The 22,456-nt window shown below is 39.6% G+C and overlaps 1 protein-coding gene across 2 annotated transcripts; it reads left to right on the forward strand.

Moving 5' to 3' along the window:
• The first annotated feature begins 9,883 nt into the window (after positions 1–9,883).
• Positions 9,884–22,088, forward strand: MRPL44 (mitochondrial ribosomal protein L44). 2 transcript variants are annotated; one of them, XM_017850265.1, is made up of 5 exons: positions 9,884–10,191; positions 12,083–12,551; positions 16,623–16,801; positions 19,878–20,088; positions 21,868–22,088. In XM_017850265.1, the coding sequence occupies exons 1-4, from the start codon at positions 10,013–10,015 to the stop codon at positions 20,047–20,049; spliced, it is 999 nt and encodes a 332-aa protein (XP_017705754.1). In that variant the 5' UTR covers positions 9,884–10,012; the 3' UTR covers positions 20,050–20,088; positions 21,868–22,088. The 2 variants fall into 2 exon arrangements, with proteins under 2 accessions (XP_017705754.1, XP_017705753.1); XM_017850264.1 differs by lacking the exon at positions 21,868–22,088 and having other exon boundaries at positions 9,885–10,191; positions 19,878–20,725.
• The last annotated feature ends 368 nt before the right edge of the window (positions 22,089–22,456 follow it).

The following is a 22,456-nucleotide window of genomic DNA, read 5'->3' on the forward strand; positions in this document are numbered from 1 at the left end:
ATGATGTGGCTTTCTAAGGGTGCTGCTGGTGAGAGGACATCAGATTCTAGACTTATCTAGAAGGTGGTGCCAGTGAGATTTGTTGAATATGGAATATGAAGAAGTTAAGAATGACACCAAGATTTGTGGGTTCAGCAACTGGAAAAGTGGAGCTGCCATTTACTGATCTGTGGAAGATGTAGGAGGAGCAGGTTTGGAAGGGAAGAAGGGGAATTCACTTTTGTACATAGGAAGCTTGAGATGAGTATTACGTCTCCAAGTGAAGGGCCTGAGTAGGCAGCTGGATACAGGAGGTGTTTGTTTCTTTGTTTGTTTGTTTGAGATGGAGTCTTGCCCTGTTGCCCAGGCTGGAGTGTGTTGGTGCGATCTTGGCTCACTGCACTTCCACCTCCTTGGTTCAAGCAATTCTCCTGTCTCAGCCTCCCCAGCAGCCAGGATTACAGGCGTGTGCCACCATGCCCAAATAATTTTTGTATTTTTAGTAGAGACGGGATTTTGCCATGTTGGCCAGGCTGGTTTCGAACTCCTGACCTCAGGTGATCCACCTGCCTCAGCCCCCCAAGGTGCTGGGATTAGAGATGTGAGCCACCGTGCCCAGCCTGAATATAGGAGTTTTGTATATGCTACTGAATAGTAGAGAGGTCTAGACTGCAGCCATTATTTTGGGAGTTAAATGCACAGGGATGGAATATGCTGGGCCACCCTCTGCAGGATTAGCAGATGCTCACTGGGTGGTAGCAGAGTACAGGAGCCAAGTTCATGCTTGCTCTTAAGGCAGCAGGATGGTCAAAATTAAGTGAGAGAAAGGCTCTCTACAAATAATTGTTCAAAAATTTTAATGAGGGCTTTGCCTGTTAAACTAAATTAAAATGGAAACCAGGGCTGAAGAATTCCTGAAGAGACAAAGTCAGTCAGTCCTCCTAAGTGATCTCAACCTTGCTTGATTTGCAAACGTAAGTGAAACTTCACTTAAGCTATTGCTTCTAAATGCCTGTATTAAAGAAAAACAAAACTTCAGCTCAACCATTCAGATGCAGTCAACAGACTTATAATTAAATGACTCGGGATTTTCCCACAGGATAGACCAAATAAAGCCACTTTATAACTGCAATCAATTATTTTCTTTGCATTATTTCTGTATTCACTCTTCCAAGCTTCTCCAACAGAGCCCTGGAAACACTTCCGGTTTAGAGCAGCCCAAGTCATGAATTGCTGTTTGCACAAATAAGCCCTTTAAAATATTATTGTGCCTTGGTTTACTTTTTTTTTTTTTTTTTTTTTGAGACAGAGTATTACTCTGTCACCCAGGCTTCAGTGCACTGCTGGGATCTAAGCTCACTGCAACCTCTGCCTCCCGTGTTCAAACGATTCTTGTGCCTCAGCCTTCTGAGTAGCTGGAACTACAGGCATGTGCCCATCATGCCCTGGTAATTGTTGTATTTTTAGTAGAGATGGGGTTTTACCATGTTGGCCAGGCTGGTCTCGAACTCCTGGCCTTAAGTGATCCATCAGCTTCAGCATCCTGAACTGTGAGAATTACAGGCGTGAGCCACTGTGCCCAGCCCTCTTTTTATTTTTTATTTTTTTTTTGAGGCAGGATCTCACTTTGTCGCTCAGGCTGGGGGGCAGTGGCACAATCTCAGCTCACTGCGGCCTCTCTGCCTCCTGGGTTCAAGCAATTCTCCTGCCTCAGCCACTGGAGTAGCTGGGAGGAGGCGTGCACCACCATGCCTGGCTAATTTTTGTATTTTTAGTGGAGACATGGTTCATCATATTGCCCAGGCTGGTGTTGAACTCCTGAGTTCAAGTGATCCAAATGTCTCAGCCTCCCAAAGTGCTGGTACAGGTGAGAGCCACTGCACCTGGCCTAATTTACCTTTATAATAGGCCTTATGTATTGAATTGTCTTACAAATAAGAAAAATCATCACCCAGAATGGTTCAATGTGAACAATAAGGTAAGGCCCACATAACTCTCATCTTGCACAATGACAGTGAACTGACCCAAAGATGTAACACGGATCCAGTTTATTGAAAAAGCAGTTACTCTGTGTGATTTCTTACAAAACACATGGAAAACATCTCAGCTATAACATATTTTGAAGACAATTTACATAAACAAATTAAGCTCTAAATTTAATTCACCTTTATACATTTTGCAAAATCAATGCTTAAACACAAAATGATTTTATCAAGTATGCGTATAGCATTTACACTTGTAAGAGTACATGAAATCCAAGAAGGAGTATGTGTGTAAATAACAAAGAGGTACGAGGACAGAAGCCTTGGAAACATCAACAGGTCTGGAAGAGAAGGAGGAACCAGAAAAAAAGACTGGAGAGGAGCCAGCCTCCTCCTGCTCCCCTTCCCCATGACTCCATGAGGTAGGAGGAAAATGGATATTGTGTGTGTTGTCCTGAAGACAAAGGAAGAAGGTGTTCTAAGGAGGAGGAAGTGATCGACTGTGTCAAATGCTGCAGATCAACCAAATGAAATGAAATGAAATGAATGGAAGTTTCCATGAATGGCAGGGGTAAAACCTGATTGGAGTGGGTTCAAGTGGTGATGGAAGAGCCTTAGCACAGCCTCTTGGAACTGAAAGACTCTAGGTACACAAAGAGAATTTTTTTTTATATCAATGGCTTTTGGGGAACAGGTGGTGTTTGGCTACATGGATAAGTTATTTAGTGGTGATTTCTGAGATTTTGGTGCACCCGTCACCTGAGCAGTGTATACTGTACACAGTGTGTAGTCTTTTTTTTTTTTGAGACAGAGTCTCGCTCTGTTGCCCAGGCTGGAGTGTAGTCACGTGATACATTGCAACCTCCACCTCCCAAGTTCAAGTGATTCTCTTGCCCCAGCCTCCCGAGTAGCTGGGACTACAGGCACCCCCCACCACACCCAGCTAATTTCTGTATTTTTAGTAGAGACGGGGGGGGGGGTTTCACCATATTGGCCAGGCTGGTCTCGAACTCGTGACTTTGTGATCCGCCAGCCTCAGCCTCCCAAAGTGCTGGGATTATAAGCATGAGCCACCATACCCAGCCCAGTGTGTACTCTTTTATCCCTAAACCCCTAACCGCCCCTCACCTTCCCCCCAAGTCTATGGTATTATTCTTACGTCTTTGCGTCATCATAGCTTAGCTCCCAGACACAGAGATAATTGATTTCTGAGCTGCCCTGCTGAGTTAGAAGGCAGAATCTATGAATAAAGTTCCATCCAGTGACCATCCACTGACAGCTATGTGATCTTGGACAAGTCACTTTACCCTAACAATAGAAACAGCATGGTCTTTATAGTCAGAGAACTTTGCTGTTAATTAGCAGTGAAATCTTTGGCAAACTAGTGTCTTTATCAATTGTGCATTTCTAAAGTAAGAATAATAATGTTACCTTTTAGTGGTGTTGCAGAGATAACGTGTGGTATTTATTGTTAACTCGTGCTTCTTACCTTGGACTTTGTTTTTTGTTTTTTGTTTTTTTTAAGACGGAGTCTCGCTCTGTGGCCCAGGCTGGAGTACAGTGGCACCTTCTCGGCTCACTGCAACCTCTGCCTCCCTGGTTCAAATGAGTCTCCTGCCTCAGCCTCCAGAATAGCTGGGATTACAGGTCCATGCCACCATGCCAGGCTAACTGTTGTATTTTTAGTAGAGACGGGGTTTCACCATGTTGGCCAGGCTGGTCTCAAACTCCTGACCTCAAGTGATCCACCCGCCTCGGCTTCCCAAAGTGCTAGGATTACAGGCTTGAGCCACCGTGTCTAGCCCTTACCTTGGACCTTGATCTCGAAATGTCTGTCCTGCCATCACCTCCTCTGACTCTAAATACCTGTATCATGCTCGACTTCCTTGAGGGAGTATTTTATAGTTGTACTGTAAGAATGATAATGATGATAATAATAAATGCCAATATTATTTCTTGTAATAAGAAGTTCCTATTTTCCTGAAGCCATACATTTCAAGTAAAATAAGTAATTCTAAATAGGATACTTTAAATTGGATAATTTTGAAGTATCTATAATTGCAGTGGTTTATTTGCAAAATTCCTCAAAGAAAAAATTTTATCACTGCCATCACAGCAGGTTTCCTCATCCAGATAAGGACAAATGCTAGTGAATTTTAACTAGCTAAACAAAACTAACTTAAATGAACATTTAAAACTTTCTCTAGTGGCCATTCCTTAACAAAATGTCGAAATCCCTGTTGCTACATTGACTAAAAGGTCATGATGAATGGAATATGTAAGACTTGGCTCATATAAACCTAATCAGATAGTTAGAGATGTTGGCAGTCTAGGACCTGCTGCCACAAATCTGTGAACAACCTTTTGTAATCTATTGACCTGCATGATTTTTCTTTACCCCCAACTCGTTCCTTACATGTAGGCTCAATTTTCAGTTATTTGCTTTACTGGTTCAACAAAAGCCAGGAAGAACAATTTTGTAGTAATCAGAGTGTTATCCAACTGTATATTGTTTACTTTATTGTAGATACTGGTGAACAGTGGTTACTAGTTTTATATTCCTTTATGCAAAAAAAAAAAAAAAAAAAAAGTTCCTACCTTCAACATTTGGATGAACTAAGGTATGTTAACTTCATGGGTCAGCACTCTAATGTGGCCTGGACTTTCTACTCTTTACATTTCAGATACTTTGAGTGTAATCACAGGCTAGCCATTTGCCTGTTGCTATCAGATCCACTCTATGTGTGCCTCGCTTGGTCTATATTGCAGGGGGTTGACTTCTGCAAACGACATATCCCAGACTTGCTTCCTGATACGTTTGTATGATGGAGGCAGTGGTGGAACATTGGAAGGTAGGAGGAAAGAAGAAACGAGGGTATTTCTCCTCCACTGTTCCTGCTTAGGGAGTGTGCCTTCTCTGTGGCTCCAGTCCCCACTGGCTATAGCTTCCCTCTTTTGTCCCAGCCCTCAACAGGCAGTCTCTGCTGGGGTTCTTGGTCCCATTGGGCTCACCTAACTCCTGTGCTCTGGTACCATCTGTTCCCTTTGTCTCTCCAGTCTTGCTGTCCCTAATCTCTTAAGCCTTTCAGTTCTTCTAACACCTTTGTAACTAGTTCCTTGTATTAAATTTCCTTCCTGGAACCATCTGGTGTGCCTTTGTTCTCTTGTTAAGACCCTGACTGATACAATTATGGTGATACTGTTACTTAACTTATAGTACTGTTAAATTAAGTTTGGACTAAAGCTTCCACTGTACATATTTTAATTTTGGCCTAAAGGTTTCTCAGTACACAGTGAACTGTAACCTAACTTGATGTGTAAAAGACTGTCACTTGCTCTTGTAAAAGTAGCTGAGTCTCACCCAACCACAGGCAGCCCTATTCAAATAAAGCAGACACCAGCTGTTTCCATACCTCATTTGCATTTTCTGTACATACTTTTTCCTTTTACTGTCCATAAATGTTATCTGACCATGTGACAGTCCTGGAGTCTTTCTGAATGTGTTCTGGTTCTGGGGGCTACCTGATTCATCGTTCCTTGTTCAATTAAACTCTTAAATTTAATTGGTCTAAAGTTTTTCTTTTAACGCCATCATGAGGATTGTAGGACATAACTCACTGAGAATATGACATTACATATGTAAATTATAAGGCAATATTTCACTAATTGAGTATTTTCAAAAAAGATATAAACCATGTAATGATATGATAGTCTCATAAATAATAACTTATTCGTATGCAGTATCCAGATTATCCAGATTCTTTTTTTTTCCCAAGACAGCGTCTTGCTCTGTCACCCAGGCTGGAGTGCAGTGCTGCTATCTCCGCTCACTGCAACCTCCGCCTCCCAGATTCAAGCAGTTCTCCTGTCTCAGCCTCTTGAATAGCTGGGACTACAGGCACAAGACACCATGTCCAGATCATTTTTGTATTTTTAGTAGAGACAGAGTTTAACCATGTTGGCCAGGCTGGTCTTGAACTCCTGACCTCATGATCCACCTGTCTCGGCCTCCCAAAGTGCTAGGATTACAGGCATGAGCCACCGCGCCCGGCCCAGATTCTTAAATTTATAACTTGTAATGGCTATAATTTGGTTAACTCCAATCAGGAGGAAATTCTTCAAAAACTTATCAGTGCCTTTCAACAGTTGTTATAACGTATACTTAATCAATGTTTATCTATTCAATACATGTTAAATCTGTGGAATAGACTGAAAATGAAGTCTACAGTGATTTATTGCTTTTGGACATGCTTCGTCTCCTTGGGCCTTGACAAAAGATTTGGAGACACAATTTCACCCCAGAGAGGAAAAAAGACTTGATAATTCTGTTCAGTCGTTTTGCCAGGAGTTCTTTTAACCCATCCTCTGGATTTTACCCAAGGTTTACACTGCAGACCAGCATAATGATCACATTGCAAAAATCTCAAACCACTTTTACAATGTTTTATTTAAAAAGCGAAACAAAAGTGTAAAGTTTCAATATTATAGTCATAGTGGTCTAATATCTCTACTTTCCCCTCATTACCAGTTTTACTTATTTTATAACCCTTTAAAATATTCCTTTTTCCTGTAATAGGCATCCCTCTCTCAGATCCAAACATTGCTCAGTTTAGCAGAAACATTAAGGAACATGGGTAAAGTGGAAACACTGTGACATCTTCCCTGGTATTTCCTGAACTTGTTTCTCAAAATTATCCCTAATGACAGGAAAGAGGATCTGTACCTACAGGGGTTAAAGGGTCAGGCAGCTTTCACTTTTTGGAGGGGAATTTACTAAGTCATCATCATTCCTGATGACTTTGTGCATGTTATGGAATGTCGTTCCTCCTTTCCATCTCTTCTGCATCCAGCAAAATCCACACTTCCATCTAGACCCAGCACTCTGAGGCCATCCCCTAAGTCTCATGAATATACAGTATTTTTTATTTTGCCATTTTCATCCAGTTGATTTGACCCTAAGTGTGTTAATTATCTGTTGCTATGTAACAAATTACTTCAGAACTTAGTGGCATAAAGCAACAAATGTTTATTTATTTCCTGAGGGCCAGGAGTTTGGGAGCAGCTTAACTGGGTGATTCTGGCAGAGGGTCTCTCATGAGGATGCAGTCAAGACATTGGCCAGTAGGCAGTCATCTGAAAGTGTGACTGGGAGTGGAGGATCCATTTCTAAGACGGCTCATTCATTCACATGGCTGTTAGTGAGAGGCCTCAGCTACTCATCACATAAGCTTTTCCACATAGTTTCTTAGGCAACATCATAACATAGCAGCTGACTTCCCGATAGGAGACTAATCCAAGAAATACAAGGTATCTGACCAAAACGGAAGCCATGATGTATTTTATTACCTAACCCTAAAACTGATAAAAACATCCATGGTCTATTGGTTACACAGACGAATCCCAGCACAGTGTGAGAGGGGAATATACAAGGGTGTAAGTACCAGGAGGTGGGGCTTGTTGAGAGCCATCTTGCTGGCTGCTAACACACCAAAAAAGTTTTTGCTTCCATAATTCTGAATTAACAGAGTTATATTAACATTGATGCATTTTTTTTGAGAAAATGTTTTCTGGAATAAGTTCCATGAAACCAATTAAATGTCTTGATCAATTTTCTATACAGCTCAAGTATCCTATTTCTAATTGTATTTTCATATTTATATTGCTTACTTAATGTATTTTCTTGAATTTTTTTCCACATTTGTTTCCTAAGATGTTATTCGTTGCTCAGGTTTACTAGGGCTTTTTTGCTAATCAGTTTTACTATCGTGAGTTTTCTGTTGTGGCTTTTAGATCTATCAAGTCAAAATTTCCATCAAGTCAAATTTTCCAAAGGTAGGTTGAACAGATGTAACTTTGGTGAAGACTGATTCTATATCGATATTTATCAGTAACTCCAATTTTGTATTTTGAACAGTTTTAACTATAGTAATTTTCATCCTATGGTAATTATTTCTGTCTGTAATTTTCCTTATGAGTTGGATTAAAGGCCACTATTTGGTAGTTATTCCTTAGCTAATCTATGAAGTAGTGGCAAGTAATCTCAGGGGTTCAGAATTGGTTCACCGTCCAGGAAGGTCCTATAGCAGAATTCACTCACTTTGTTATCCATCTTTCTGTGCCCTGTATTCCAGCTGCCCTCACCATCGCTGAAGGAATAGATAAGCAATATCCCTGGCATCAAAACACAAAAGGTTGAAGTGTTCCCCAAGGGTCAAAGTGAACCCTCAATCACCTTACCTCCTCTTCCTAAGTGCGACTTTTTCCCACCCTTGCACCTGACCCTAACCCAGTGAAAACCTGAAAGTTGTTGACATCTGTGAGCTTTGATCAAATTAGGGCTACCAGCAGGTTAAAGGAAAATCAGGTTTTGAGGGCCAAAAAACACATTGGCCTTTTTCTTCCTTAAAGTTTTCTGAGCCTGGGTCCTGGAACCAAGTGCTCCTCCTATTATGTGTTTATTGAATAAATTAACAAATGTATGAGCAAATTTTTAAAAACTGGTTAATTCCTGAGCTCCATGAAGGGCATTGGTAGGAGAAACCTTTTGAGAACCTACATTTTTTTAATCTGCAAATGATGCTTTCATTGTTGTTTGACTGAGAAACTCTCAACACAGAGACACCTCATTTTAACTTAACATGATTGTGCTACAACTGGCTTTAGATTATTTTTCCTAATAAATGAAATTCTACAGAAATGACAGTTCCCTGCCTTTTCTCCTAATCCATTTATTGGATTGATGTTCCATGAATTTTCAATACTTTTCATACATTATAACAAGGTCAACTGTAACCTCCTTTCACCCCTTCTTGGAGAATTTCCTTCAACCGTGTGTGCTCAGTCCCTCTTTTGCTCTCTCTCTTCCCAAAGGGAACCCTTTTATAAGCTGAGATGAACCATTTAGATTCTCCCTTTGGAAATGGTCAAGCTGAGAAACCCAAACTGAGTTGTATGATCCTGGCACTGAAGATTCTCCAGCTAAGTCATAACATGCTTTGTGGTCTGTGTTTCAGAGAGATGAATGTAGGTGAGCTGTATCTGGGGAAGGGAGCTGGTACCAGGCCAATTACAGTAACCACGGAAAGAGGCGAGGAGAGCCACCAGGTACCTGCAGTGGAAATAAATTGAAAAACCACTTGGTGGTAACTGGACCGAAGAGGAGGTTTGTGGAAAGAACAAAGACACAGGAGTTCAATCTGGGTGACTGCTGGAGACACAGATGCCTTTGAAAACTAGATCTCAGAAAGCATTGCCCCTTTGAGAGTCTAGATGTTCAGCAGGCAACTCAAAACGGGGAATTCAAACAAGCCTCCCTTTGTGACTTAATATGTTCTTTTAAAAATTGTACTGTATTAACAGTTTGATAGGAAAGCAATAGACTTACACTGTTACAGAGTGTTAAAGAAGGAAGAAACTAATTCCACTGTTACCGTTTTATGATTCTTTTTTCCAGTCATTTTCTGGATGTTTAAAAATATGTACTATTAGATTGCTTTTAAAGAAAAATTTTAATTTTGGATAAGCCAACATTTCTGAGTCTAGGGTTTCCAAAACTAAGGCTTTTGGAGACGTGCTGGGTCAAAAATAGAAGCTCGGTAAATACTTGCTCAATAGTGGCTGTACTGATGGCGTGGAACACTAAATATAAATTTAAAATGTTTTCTTTTTTGAAGATTTAAATGTTTCCTTAACTTGAAAGTGAAACAGATTTTTGTTTGTTTTGCTGTAATGAGAGAAGAAGGAACAAGAGAGTAACTAACTGACTGGGTGAAGCAACCTCTCCCAGAAACTTTTGGACGCAAACGCCCTCAAGCCGGGATCATTGGAAAGTAACTCCAACGGAGGCGAGAACCAGCGCACGCGCAGCACCGAGGCGGCTGCCGTCACCCCGCCCCGGGGCTGTATCCGTCCCCGCCCTCTCTCAGTCGCCCCGCCCCGGGGGCTGTCTCCGTCCCTGTCCTCTCTCCGCGTCCCGGGTTCCGGGGGAAGTGTGTTACGGGGACACTGGCCCGACTACTTTCGTTCCGTCCTCCATCGCTTTCTCCCGTGCAATGGCTACCGGGCTGGTAAGATTGCTGCAGCAGGGGCCTCGCTGCCTCCTTGCTCCAGTCGTCCCCAAGCTGGTCCCTCCGGTTCGGGGAGTGAAGAAGGGATTCCGCGCCGCCTTCCGCTTCCAGAAGGAGTTAGAGCGGCTGCGCCTTCTGCGGTGCCCGCCGCCGCCCGTGCGCCGGTAGGAGACACCTCGGGAAGGGGTGTCAGGGTGGCGGTCGCAGACACTGGGTCTTCCTCCCGCGGCGTTGTGCCTGCGGCTGATGCGCCCCTGGATTAAGCTTTAGGAAGTTTGCGATAGAGACACTCGTGAGCTGTGGGCGCGTGGCCTGAGGCAAAGAAAATGGATTTGTGCCGCGGGTAGTAGAGCTTCAGGCTGCTCCTGACGTTTTGAAACTACCATTTAGGATTTTGTCTCCTGGAAATTGGGAGAAATGGGGCTGGCCGGAGGGTCTTCCTTATGTGAACTTGGGTGTTGTGGCCCCCATTTGTAATACCTGAGAATTCCAATAAGCGAGAAGAAAGCGGTCCACAGCATCGTAAATTAAGGAGAAAAAAAAATTAATCTACAACCTGAAGTCTGCTGTCTAGAGAAAAAGGAAAAAAAGTTAGCTTTAGATTTTTGCCCTAATTAATGTTGTTCTGGTAACAGGTTTGGCAGAGAGACAGGTTTTTATGGCTTCAAATCAGATCATACTTTACATAATTTAAATTCCTTCATCTTCCTTTTTCTCTTTAATAATGTGTCTTTGACATGTTGTCATGGCATTACAAAGAGATGTACCTCACTGTTTTTTATGGCTCTGTTTATGGACCTATGAGCTCCATATTATTGCCATTGAAACCTGTGTAACAGCGTGTATCTTTATTTCGCCTTTGGGGATGCATATGTAGTATGTAATTTTGAATGCTATTAGTACTTTAACATTGCCCTCCAAAAATGTTGATCCACTTTGTACTCCTACCCGTAGGAACGGTCTTCTAACAGATAAGATTATGGCAAAAAATAAAATCTCTTCTTAATTCCCATTCCCTTGTTTATTATAAGGTTAAGTATTTTAGGCTCTCAAAGTTGGAAGAAACTTTATGGGTTGTATAGATTATATAGGTGTATACATTATATGTATATCTTATGACTTTCAATCCAGCTTTTTATACTTTGCTTCCCTTTGTTTCTTAAAGGGCTTTTATATTGTGTTATGTGTAAGTAATCCAGAGACGACTTAAAGTATACAGGAGGATGTGCATAGGTTATATGCAAATACAGGTATACCTCATACATATTGTAGGGTTGGTTCTAGACCATGGCAGTAAAACGAGTCACATGACTTTTTAAATTTCCCAGTGCATACCTAAGTTATGTTTATACTGTTCTGTAGTTTATTAAGTGTGCAGTAGTATTGTCTAAAAAGCAATGTATGTACCTTAATTTAAAATACTTTATTGCTAAAAAATGCTAACACAGAGACACAAAGTGAGCACATGCAGAATTGCTACAAACCTTCAATTTGTAAAAATAAAATGCAATAAATCTGTGAAGCACAATAGACCAAAGTACAATGAAATGAAGTGTGCCTGTACTACACCATTTATATAGGAGACTTGAGCATCCATGAATTTCAGTATTCAGGAGAGTCCTTGGAACCAATCCCCTACAGATATTGAGGGATGACCGTAAATATAACATACCTAGTGTTTATGGCTTGAATCTGTGAAATTATCATTTATGTTTCATACTTAGGTGTAAAACATAGTTTCATGGTTAGAGCAGAAATAAGGAACCTAAAAGTTAGGCTAATGGCTTAGTCTTTTATATTGAAGAACCAATTTCATGTGACAATTGGATCAAAGGGAAAATTAATCCAATCATATATGTAGAATATAGCAAAGGACTTCCAATATTTATCTGACTTCAGTCTTAACATTTAGAATATCAGCCTGGCATTAAAAAGAAGTATAACCTTCTTTCATTTCCTTTATATAATTAATAACATTACAACACAGTGAAAAATTTTTATATCACAGTAACAGGTTGTTCTCTTTACCATCTCTTACTGTCTTTACATTTTCAGTTCCGAGAAGCCGAACTGGGATTACCATGCAGAAATACAGGCTTTTGGACATCGGTTACAGGAAAACTTTTCCTTAGATCTTCTCAAAACTGCATTTGTTAATAGCTGCTATATTAAAAGTGAGGAGGCCAAGCGCCAGCAACTTGGGATAGAGAAAGAAGCTGTGCTTCTGAATCTTAAAAGTAATCAAGAACTATCTGAACAAGGGACATCTTTTTCACAGACTTGCCTCACACAGTTTCTTGAAGACGAGTTCCCAGACTTGCCCACTGAAGGCATCAGAAATCTTGTTGACTTTCTCACTGGTGAGGAAGTCGTGTGTCACGTGGCTAGAAACTTGGCTGTGGAGCAGTTAACACTGAGTGAGGAATTCCCAGTGCCCCCGACTGTATTACAGCAAACTTTCTTTGCAGTTATTGGAGCCCTGTTACAGAGCAGTGGACCCGAGAGGACTGCACTTTTTATCAGGGTATGTAATTATTAATTGGACATGCTTGAGAAAGACAGAAGGGAAGATTTTCTTCTGTCATTCACTTCTTTGATACATCACCTTGGAAGTGAATTTTGTCCCAAGAAAACTGAGAAAACCTCAAGCTTTTTTATGGAAGGGCTGTCACTATTCCAGTTGTCTCTTACTGTGGATATCATAAAAAGTGAATAATAAATTGTGGGTTGTGATTTCTGAAGGACCACAAGCCATGTCATCTTTAAGTATACATCCTTAGGGCCAAGGATACTGCCTGCATGAGAGATACTCAGTAGGTGTTTGGTGAATGAATGAAGTCAAAGGACACTATGCAGGGGCCTGTGCTTCAGTACCAGCTGCTGTCTGCTCTTCCAAGTGATGAAATCTTGGATTTCAGGTCCCTCTAATGCCTAACTCTTTGTTAGCTACTGACTTAGCTAATTCGGTTTCTTAATTGGTACAACTTGACTCCCACTATCCTTTTGTAATTTATTAACTGGGAGAAGTTTTATCCTCTGCCATTGGATGAAAACATGAGATTTTGTTCACTTTTTGATAATAGAGAGTCCACATAATACCTTTAAGTCATAAAGACAGTTTTGATTCAAGCATCTATCTGACTGACATTCAGTCTTTAAACCAGCATCACATGCTATTGGAATCTGTTCATTTAGTTTTGATGCCAAGTTTGATAATTTTGTTAGAGAATATCTTTATTTACTGACACTTCAGACTTTGTTCATAGGTAAGACCTATCTTTCTTCCCCCAATTAGTTTTTTTCTATAGAAATTCTGACAAAGTCCTCTTTGATTTCCATTCTCTTCACTATAACCTCTGGAGTTTAAATAATTTTTGGTCACCATTTTGAAAGTATACAAGGTAGTCATAAAACTATGTTGGAAATATTTACCATATTTTAATGCCTCTTAGCAGTTCCAAGTAAAGATCTTACGAAACATAGATAATTCAAATATCTATTTATAAGTTGAGCTTTGATGTCTCTCATAGTAGAATTGACAGGTTTGGATTGTCCTGTTTCATTTGTTCATCCACTTAATGTTGAGTGCCTTACTATGGGCCAGGCACTCTGCTGAGCTCTGGAGCCACAATCTAAATAGGATTTGATCCTACTCACAGCTCATTAGTTAGATGGAATGCAATGTGGAAGTGCTTTCCTAGAGGTGTTAAGACGCAGAGTGAATTCAGAGGAGGCAACAACCAACTTTAGTAAGGCTAGGAAAGGTTTTATAGAAGCGATTTGTGCCCCTAAAAAAGATGTTTTCGGAAGACAATGTCAAGGATGAGCTTGTGCTTGGGAACAACAGTTAATTTTTTGTGACTGGATCATATTGCATTTGGAGAAGTGATCAGAGCTGAGTCTGGACCTTTGAGAGCCAGTGTACAGAAGAGCCAACAGTGTTACTCAGAAAGTGGTTTGGGCATCAGTATCAGCATCACTGGAGAACTTGATAGAAATGCAGATTCTCAGGCACCCCCTCAGAGTACATAATCTCTGGGAGTAGGACTTAGGAATCTGTATTTTTTTATTTTTTGAGACAGAGTCTGCTCTGTTGCACAGGCAACAGTGGTGGTGCAATCTCAGCTCACTGCAAGTGGTGCAGTGGTGCGATCTCAGCTCACTGCAAGCTCCGCCTCCCGGGTTCACACCATTCTCCTGCCTCAGCCTCCGGAATAGCTGGGACTACAGGCGCCCGCCACCACGCCTGGCTAATTTTTTCTATTTTTAGTAGAGATGGGGTTTCACTGTGTTTGCCAGGATGGTCTTGATCTCCTGACCTCGTGATCCACCTGCCTCGGCCTCCCAAAGTCCTGGGATTACAGGCGTGAGCCACCGCGCCCAACCGGAATCTGTATTTTAAGTAGCTCTCCAGGTGATATCTCTGCATCTGGAAATTAGAACAGCACTCTTAGCCATGCTACAGAGTATGTATTTTGATGATCTTGTATAGTGACAGCTGGAGTTGTTCTAAGTGGGAGGTTTTTAATGATCAAATGTGCATTTTAGAAACATCATTTCTTCATACCCCTTCCCTATTCTGGGGAGATGAAATTGGAGTATTCAACTCACACCCTACTAGAAAGTTCTAATAATAAATTAGTAAGACCAGGAGCAAATAGCAAAAAATAGAAGGTAATCATTTAAGAAAAATTGAGCTTTCTTTCTGTATTCCTACTAATATCTTCGATGGTGGTAAAGAGTTGTGTTTCCTTACCTTACACTTGGTTATTCTATATGATAGATAGCAGTTCAGTGATTTTTATGTATGTGCGTATACATACATATCCCATAAGGCATATCTACTTCTGTACATTAAAACATTTCAAAATCCCCTACTGAGAATGGATTTATAAATTTTTTTTTTGAGACAGCGTCTCACTCTGTTGTCCAGGCTGCAGTGTAGTGGCACAATCACAGCGCACTGCAGCCTCGACTTCCTGGGCTCAAGCCATCCTCCTATGTCAGCGTGCCTAGTAGCTGGAACCATAGGCATGCGCCACTACGTCCAGCTAAATTTTTTTTTTGTAGAAACGCAGTCTCATTATGGTGTTCAGGCTGGTCTTGAACTCCTGATCTCAAGTGATTGATCCTCCCACTTCAGCCTCCCAAAGTGCTGGGATTATAGGTATCAGCCACCATGCCCGGCCTAATATTTTTTATTAATGAAGTTGAAAGTGTTCTGGTGCTTGGAGGAGTGGTGTAATGAATTGACTTCATTTCATGAACTAAGGGGTCTTTTTAAATTTCTTCCCTCCTGCCTCCATCCATCCATCCTGTTATCGTATTACTAATGTTTGTTAATACAAGTTAATTTAAATATGTAAATTGCTGTAAATTAATGTTTGCTTCCATAGTTTGTATACAGCATAATGCTTTTTACTGGCAAAATCAATTCTGCTTTGAATGTTCATAATTTCTCAGTTATCTTAGTCATATAAATAATTACTAGTATGTTACAGTTTTAAAAGTTTATGTGAAATTATTAAGCGATTTAAAAAAAATTATTTATTATTAATTTTTGAGACAGAGTCTTGCCATGTTGCCCAGGCTGGAGTGCCGTGGTAGCATGATCTTGGCTGACTGCAACCTCCACCTCCCAGGTTCAAGTGATTCTTGCACCTCAGTCTCCCTTCTAGCTGGGTTTACAGGCGTGCACCATCACGCCTGGCTAATTTTTGTATTTTTAGTAGTGACACGGTTTCATCATGTTGGCCAGGCTAGTCTCAAGCTCCTGGCCTCAATGATCCGCCTGCCTCGGTCCCCCAAAGTCCTGGGATTACAGGTGTGAGCCATCTTGCCCGGCCAAGTTTTTAAAAATATTATTAATGGAGGAAGTATTGTTATCTAGAGGCTCTGAGTGCCATTTTACATGAATTTCTATGAGAAGTTACTACTTTTTGTTAACTCAATTCTTTAAATATTTTTTTCTTACTGGTAGGAATATAATTCTGAATTATAAGATAGGGCAGGGTGTGGTGACTAATGCCTGTAATTCCAGTACTTTGAGAAGCCAAGGCAGGAGGATCCTTTCAGCCCAGGAGTTGAGACCAGCCTGGGCAACTTATGGAGACCTCGTCTCTACAAAAAATTTAAAAACTAGCCGGGTATGGTGGTGTGCACCTGTAGTCTCAGCTGCTGCAGAGGCCGAGCTGGGAGGATTGCTTGAGCCCAGGAGGCCGAGGTTTCAGTGTACTTGTGATCACACCTCTGCACTCTAGCCTAGGCAACAGAGTGAAGCCCTGTCTCAAAAAAGAAAAGAAAAATTACAGGATTCTACCTTCTGTGGAACTTTGGTAGATCGTAGTGCTTGAAATAGGTTTCTTGGGCTTTCAAGTTTTTTTAATCCAACTATGATTTTTGTAATAAAATATGTGTAAAACTGGGGAATGAAAAGAATAGTACATTTTGTTTTCGTTTCCCATTAAGTTTTAAATTTCTGTTAAAATGTACTCTGTGGCTTCTCTAATTTAAAAGTGTAAAGAATATATTTTGAATTGTGGTCCTAATATTCTTTCTACTAATTAAAATGTGTAAATTGTATTTTTATATGTAGGACTTCTTAATTACTCAAATGACTGGAAAAGAGCTCTTTGAGATGTGGAAGATAATAGATCCCATGGGGCTATTGGTAGAAGAACTGAAGAAAAGGAATATTTCAGCCCCTGAATCAAGACTTACAAGGCAGTCTGGTGGCACCACAGCTTTGCCTTTGTATTTTGTTGGCTTATACTGGTTAGTGAAATTTTAATCATAACTTTATAACTTTGAGGAAATCCTGAAAACAGACTCCTCACAAAGCCTTAAAAACAGACTCTTGGTCGGGCGCGGTGGCTCAAGCCTGTAATCCCAGCACTTTGGGAGGCCGAGACGGGTGGATCACGAGGTCAGGAGATCGAGACCATCCTGGCTAACACGGTGAAACCCCGTCTCTACTAAAAAATACCAAAACTAGCCGGGTGAGGTGGCGGGCACCTGTAGTCCCAGGTACTCGGGAGGCTGAGGCAGGAGAATGGCGTAAACCCGGGAGGCGGAGCTTGCAGTGAGCTGAGATCCGGCCACTGCACTCCAGCCTGGGTGACAGAGCGAGACTCCGTCTCAAAAAAAAAAATAAATAAAACAGACTCTTCACATTCCATGAGGAATGTTAACATAACCTCTTCAAATTCCTTAACGTAACTTCTAATTGCATTAAAAGATTTTTAAAAAAATCTCTTCCCCGTGTTATTATTTACTACTTCCCTTCCCGCTAGTTATGCTTAGGGGAAGAATCTGAATTTTGCTAATGGTGGCTTTTGTCAGCCAACAATATTTGCTATAGACTTTCAGTATGTTATCTTACATTTTTCTGTGTAAAAGTACAAATGTTGACTTGTTCATGTTACAGATTGAACCTTAATCCATTCTTGTGAGTAGCTTCAACTGAGCCTAGATCTGGAAAAGGAAGGGCCTTAGTTGTCCATCAAAATGTATAAATCAACCCATGTTGAGAGCTTTTTAGTTTTGGTAGTAAAAAGTTGACCTGCCCCAAATTAATCTCAGATGTTAAGATTAAAGTGTTAAATGTAAATACTGAATATTTAAACTAGCTAGATTAAGATTTGGGTAAATATTTTTCTAATCCTTGTATCACGAAAGATTTTATAAGTATAAAAGAAATAGAAGTTACCATATGGGGAAAATGGATAGTGTTGTAAAAGTTTTATTTATTGAAATGCAAAACAGTGAGCTACTCTTTGTTACTTATCTGATTGGCAAACCTTTCAAACATATCTTTTATCAGTTTATACACTGCTGATAGGAAAAAAATGTACCATATTTCTGTGAATAATTTTGACGAAATGCCAAGCATCTTAAAATTTTTTGTGTTTTTTGATTTTGGTATTTCAACTTTTGGTTGTTTGCCTTAAATTTGCAGACAAATTTTGTGAACAAAGACATTTGTTGTTTACCTCTTTATGCTCCATACATTGAACAGTTGCTGGGATGTGGTGGTCAGTAAATAGTTGTTGAACTGAAAAGCAATTAGAAATAAATTTGATATTCCACAAGAGGGAAATGATACATGTACATGATGTAATATGTAGTACAGCTATTACAGGCAACATTTTAAAAGAATTTTTAATGAGATTGGGACATTTTAGAGAATGATCTTTTATCTAAAAAAAAACGTAAGAAGTCATTTGCCGTATCACCACAGTGATTACTGTTGGGTAGTAGTGTTTTTGTAGATTTTACATATTGAGTTTTTAAAACATGATCAATGATAAAACCAGCAACATTAGACTAAAACAAAATTCTATGCTTGTTACTCACTTTAAGATGACTTTTTCTGTTTCTCAAGATTTGTGCACATTTGTGTTTATTATTATAAAGTTTAACTTATATAACCTTTGTTTCATTTCCAATTATTGTCATAACAGATGTTTTTAGCAAATTTATTCCATATTGTTGTTCTTTTATTTGTGTAGCTTCACTAGTTTTTCTTTAATTTGGCTTCAGTCTTCACTTTCAAATCAGCTTATATTGAATCTGATTTAGTAAATGCAGTTGCTGTGCATGAAACTTTCTGGAGATGCTTCTTTTAATTGCACAGATGAAATTTTAGGTCAGAAAATTTCCAGGAAGTAGTTAAATATATTTCAGAAGTAGCAAAACAAAAAAGATTATAGTTATTTGATGTGCACATTCTCTATTCTTTGCTCCCTTGAAGGAACATTTCACATTTTTTAAGAAGATAAATCGTTATGATACAGAAATACCAATAAAAGCAAAGGAATACCTACCTTAGATTTATCAATAGAATACTCATAGCCAACATTGAGTGTTACCTCACTTGGAAATAAATTAGAGTGGATTAGACATATATGAAATAATTTTAAAATCGGAGCCTGTTTTGAAGCTCTAACTTTTTTTTTTTCATTTACTATTTTTTTTTTTTTGGAGGTCTCACTATCTTGTGCAGTCTGATCTCGAACTCCTGGGCTCAAGCAATCCACCTGCTTTGGTCTCCCAAAGTGTTGGTGTTAAAGGTGTGAGCCATGGGGTGGCCAAGGCGGGCGGATCACAAAGTCAGGAGATGGAGACCATCCTGGCTAACGCAGTGAAACGCCCGTCTCTACTAAAAATACAAAAAGCTAGCCTGGTGTGGTGGCGGGCACCTGTAGTCCCAGCTACTTGGGAGGCTAAGGTGGAAGAATGGCATGAACCTGGGAGGCAGAGCTTGCAATGAGCTGAGATCGCACCACTGCACTCCAGCCTGGGCAACAGAGCAAGACTCTTTCTCAAAAAAAAAAAAAAAAAGTGTGAGCCATCACGCCCAGCCTAAAGTTCTTAATTTGAAATATAGAACTGGTTTCTCATTTGTGTTAAAGTTTAGATAACAAACTCAAAAGGCATAATTTTTTCAACAGAATCTTTTCCCAAGTTATATCACATATTAAAATAAAATAGTCATAATTCCTGATAATAGTTTTACTAGTTTCAGGGTTTTGTAAGGAGATATTTATTTACATATTCTTCCAATTCTGTCATCAACAATTGAAAACATAGATACTACTTGCTTTTTTGACTTGATAGAGTTGTATATATTTCTAATGAAACATGAGTGTATCTTTGTCTAATTACCATATGTAATGAACTTGCAACAAATCTAGTTAAAATCCAAAAGATGATCTATCAAAGCTATTGTGTTACTTCTAATGTGTGTTATTGAAATAACATGTAGAAGGCATAATTGCTTTATAACTACTTTGTGTACTGTCTTATAATATTCCATGTAATTTAAGACTACTATTTGTTCTTTTTCTAGTGATAAAAAATTGATTGCAGAAGGACCTGGGGAAACAGTATTGGTTGCAGAAGAAGAGGCTGCTCGAGTGGCACTTAGAAAACTTTATGGATTCACAGAGAATAGACGGCCTTGGAACTATTCCAAGCCCAAAGAAACCTTGAGAGCAGAAAAGAGCATCACTGCCAGCTAGCCAGCCATGAATGTGGCAGCCTGAAACTTGAGACTGAAAGTGAGATAAATGTCAAAGGTGTTTCAAGCCAGATATTTTCAAAATTGTGAAGAAATAGGTGGTTTTTTTTGGTTTGTTTTTCTTTTCTACTGTGTTTCCAAAATTAAATAAATGTTAATCAAGTCACAGTGTTTTGATTTTGTTTTCTAAAATCTTGGTTTGATCAAATCTTTTTTTTTTTTTTTCCTTGAGATCCTTACTCTGTCACCCAGGCTGGACTGTAGTGGTGCGATCTTGGCTCACTGCAACCTCCACCTCACAGGTTTAAGCGATTCTTGTGCCTCAGCCTCCCTAGTAGCTGGGATTACAGGCATATGCCACCATACCCGGCTAATTTTTGTATTTTTGGTAGAGATGGGGTTTCTCCATGTTGGTTAGGCTGGTCTTGAACTCCTGACCTCAGGTGATCCGCCTCCTTGGCCTCCCAAAGTGCTGGGATTACAGGCATGAGCTACTGTGCCCAACCAGATCAAATCTTTTCTTGACATTTTTACAAGAAATTTTCCTAAAGTTCTTGATTTAATTGTATAGAATTTGTATAATTAGGTGTATTTTATTTGCCTCTAGCTTTGAGGTATCATAATTTATGTATCTTATATGAATTTTTTGCTGTAATACCAGTAACTTTTTTCTCCACGTTACATTGCATTTTAATTTGATATACCCAGTAATGGCAGGAGGTTGATGAACTTTGCTTCTGTAATACAATTTTAACTGAAATAGTAATGTTAAAACTCTTTGGGAAATGCATAGTATAGATTATAAGTAGGCAGCTATTTACATGATCCCTAAATTCTAAGTTTAAAATTCTGTATACTTCTAGTATGTTTCTCATTCAGTTTCTATTATAAATAGCAGGAAAAGGCAAATGTTATGTTTCTCAGAAATTGCCTTTTCTAAGAAGTTGAAACTCAAAAACAGCTTAAAATGTTAATGGTGAAGGGAAAATAAAGCATATATTTCAGTTCAATTTAGTATTCTAGTCACAATAATAGTATGTACCAAGCACTCTTCTAAGTATTGGAACACATTTAATTCAGTAGAGAGGTTTTGGTATTCTAATCCTTTGTGGTCAGTTCAGTAATCCCCTAACTGCAAATTCCTTTTGATTTATCATTTTTTAAAAACTTTTCGGCAACCGTTATTTTTAGTTTGAGTCTTCCAGTAGTCACTCCCAGGGGTTAACAAGAATAGCAGGACCTACGAGTTGAAAATAGAAAAGAGGTAAAATGTTAAAACCAACAGCAATTTTACCATGAATTAATTAATTTATTTTTTAGACGGAGTCTCGCTCTGTTGCCCAAGCTGGAGTGCAGTGGTGAGATCTTAGCTCACTGCAACCTCCGCCTCCTGAGTTCAAGGGATTCCCCTGCCTCAGCCACCCGAGTAGCTGGGACTACAGGTGCATGCTACCACGCCCAGCTAATTTTTTGTGTTTTAGTAGAGACGGGGTTTCACCATGTTGGCCAGGATGGTCTCAATCTCTTGACCTCGTGATCCGCCCACCTCGGCCTCCCAAAGTGCTGGGATTACAGGCATGAGCCACTGCGCCCGGCCTGACATTTTTTAATAAAGAAAGATAAAGGAACTTTGAAGCGCCTTTCCTGAGACTGGCTAGGAAAGTGGAACTTGAGTTATATTACAGGGTTTATAGCTCCCAAAGGTAAAGCAGAGACTGTTTTTGGAGGGGAACATTTGAAAAATAACTAGTTGACTGAATTGGTAGGTTAAAAGTAAGTTAAAGTTGACCCTTGAACAACGTGGGTTTAAATATTGCAGATCACTATGTATACGCGGATTTTCTTCTGTTTTTGCCACCCTGAGACAGCAAGACCATCCTCTTTTCCTCCTCCTCTTCAGCCTACTCAACGTGAAGACAAAGATGAAGAGCTTTTTGATCATCCATGTCCACTTAATGAGTCGTAAATATATTTTCTCTTCCTTTGATTTCCTTAATATTTTTTAGCTTACTTTGTTGTAAGAATAAAGTTTATAATACGTATAACAAAATGTGTTGATTGTTTATTAATATATCATCAGTAAGGCTTTCAGTTAGCCATAGGCTATTAGGAGTTAAGTTTTTGGGAAGTCAAAAGTTATATACAGATTTACTGCTACATGAGGGGTCAATATCCCTAATCCCTGCATTGTTCAAGGGTCAACTATATTTTACCCTTTTTTCAGAGTTAACTTCAAATCCTAGTAATGAAACACAAGGATAGAGGGCCAAAACCAGTGGTAAAATGCCATTTATGTGTGTTACAAGTAACCATGATTCGATAAGCATCTCATTGGTACTGTAGGAGAAAGGAGATTATATGACCAACTTTTCTGGAAAGCAAAAGACGTCTTATGACCACTTATTCAG

The sequence above is a fragment of the Rhinopithecus bieti genome, unplaced genomic scaffold, assembly GCF_001698545.2.
Source record: "Rhinopithecus bieti isolate Rb0 unplaced genomic scaffold, ASM169854v2 scaffold_33374, whole genome shotgun sequence".
NCBI classification, from domain to species: Eukaryota; Metazoa; Chordata; class Mammalia; order Primates; family Cercopithecidae; genus Rhinopithecus; species Rhinopithecus bieti.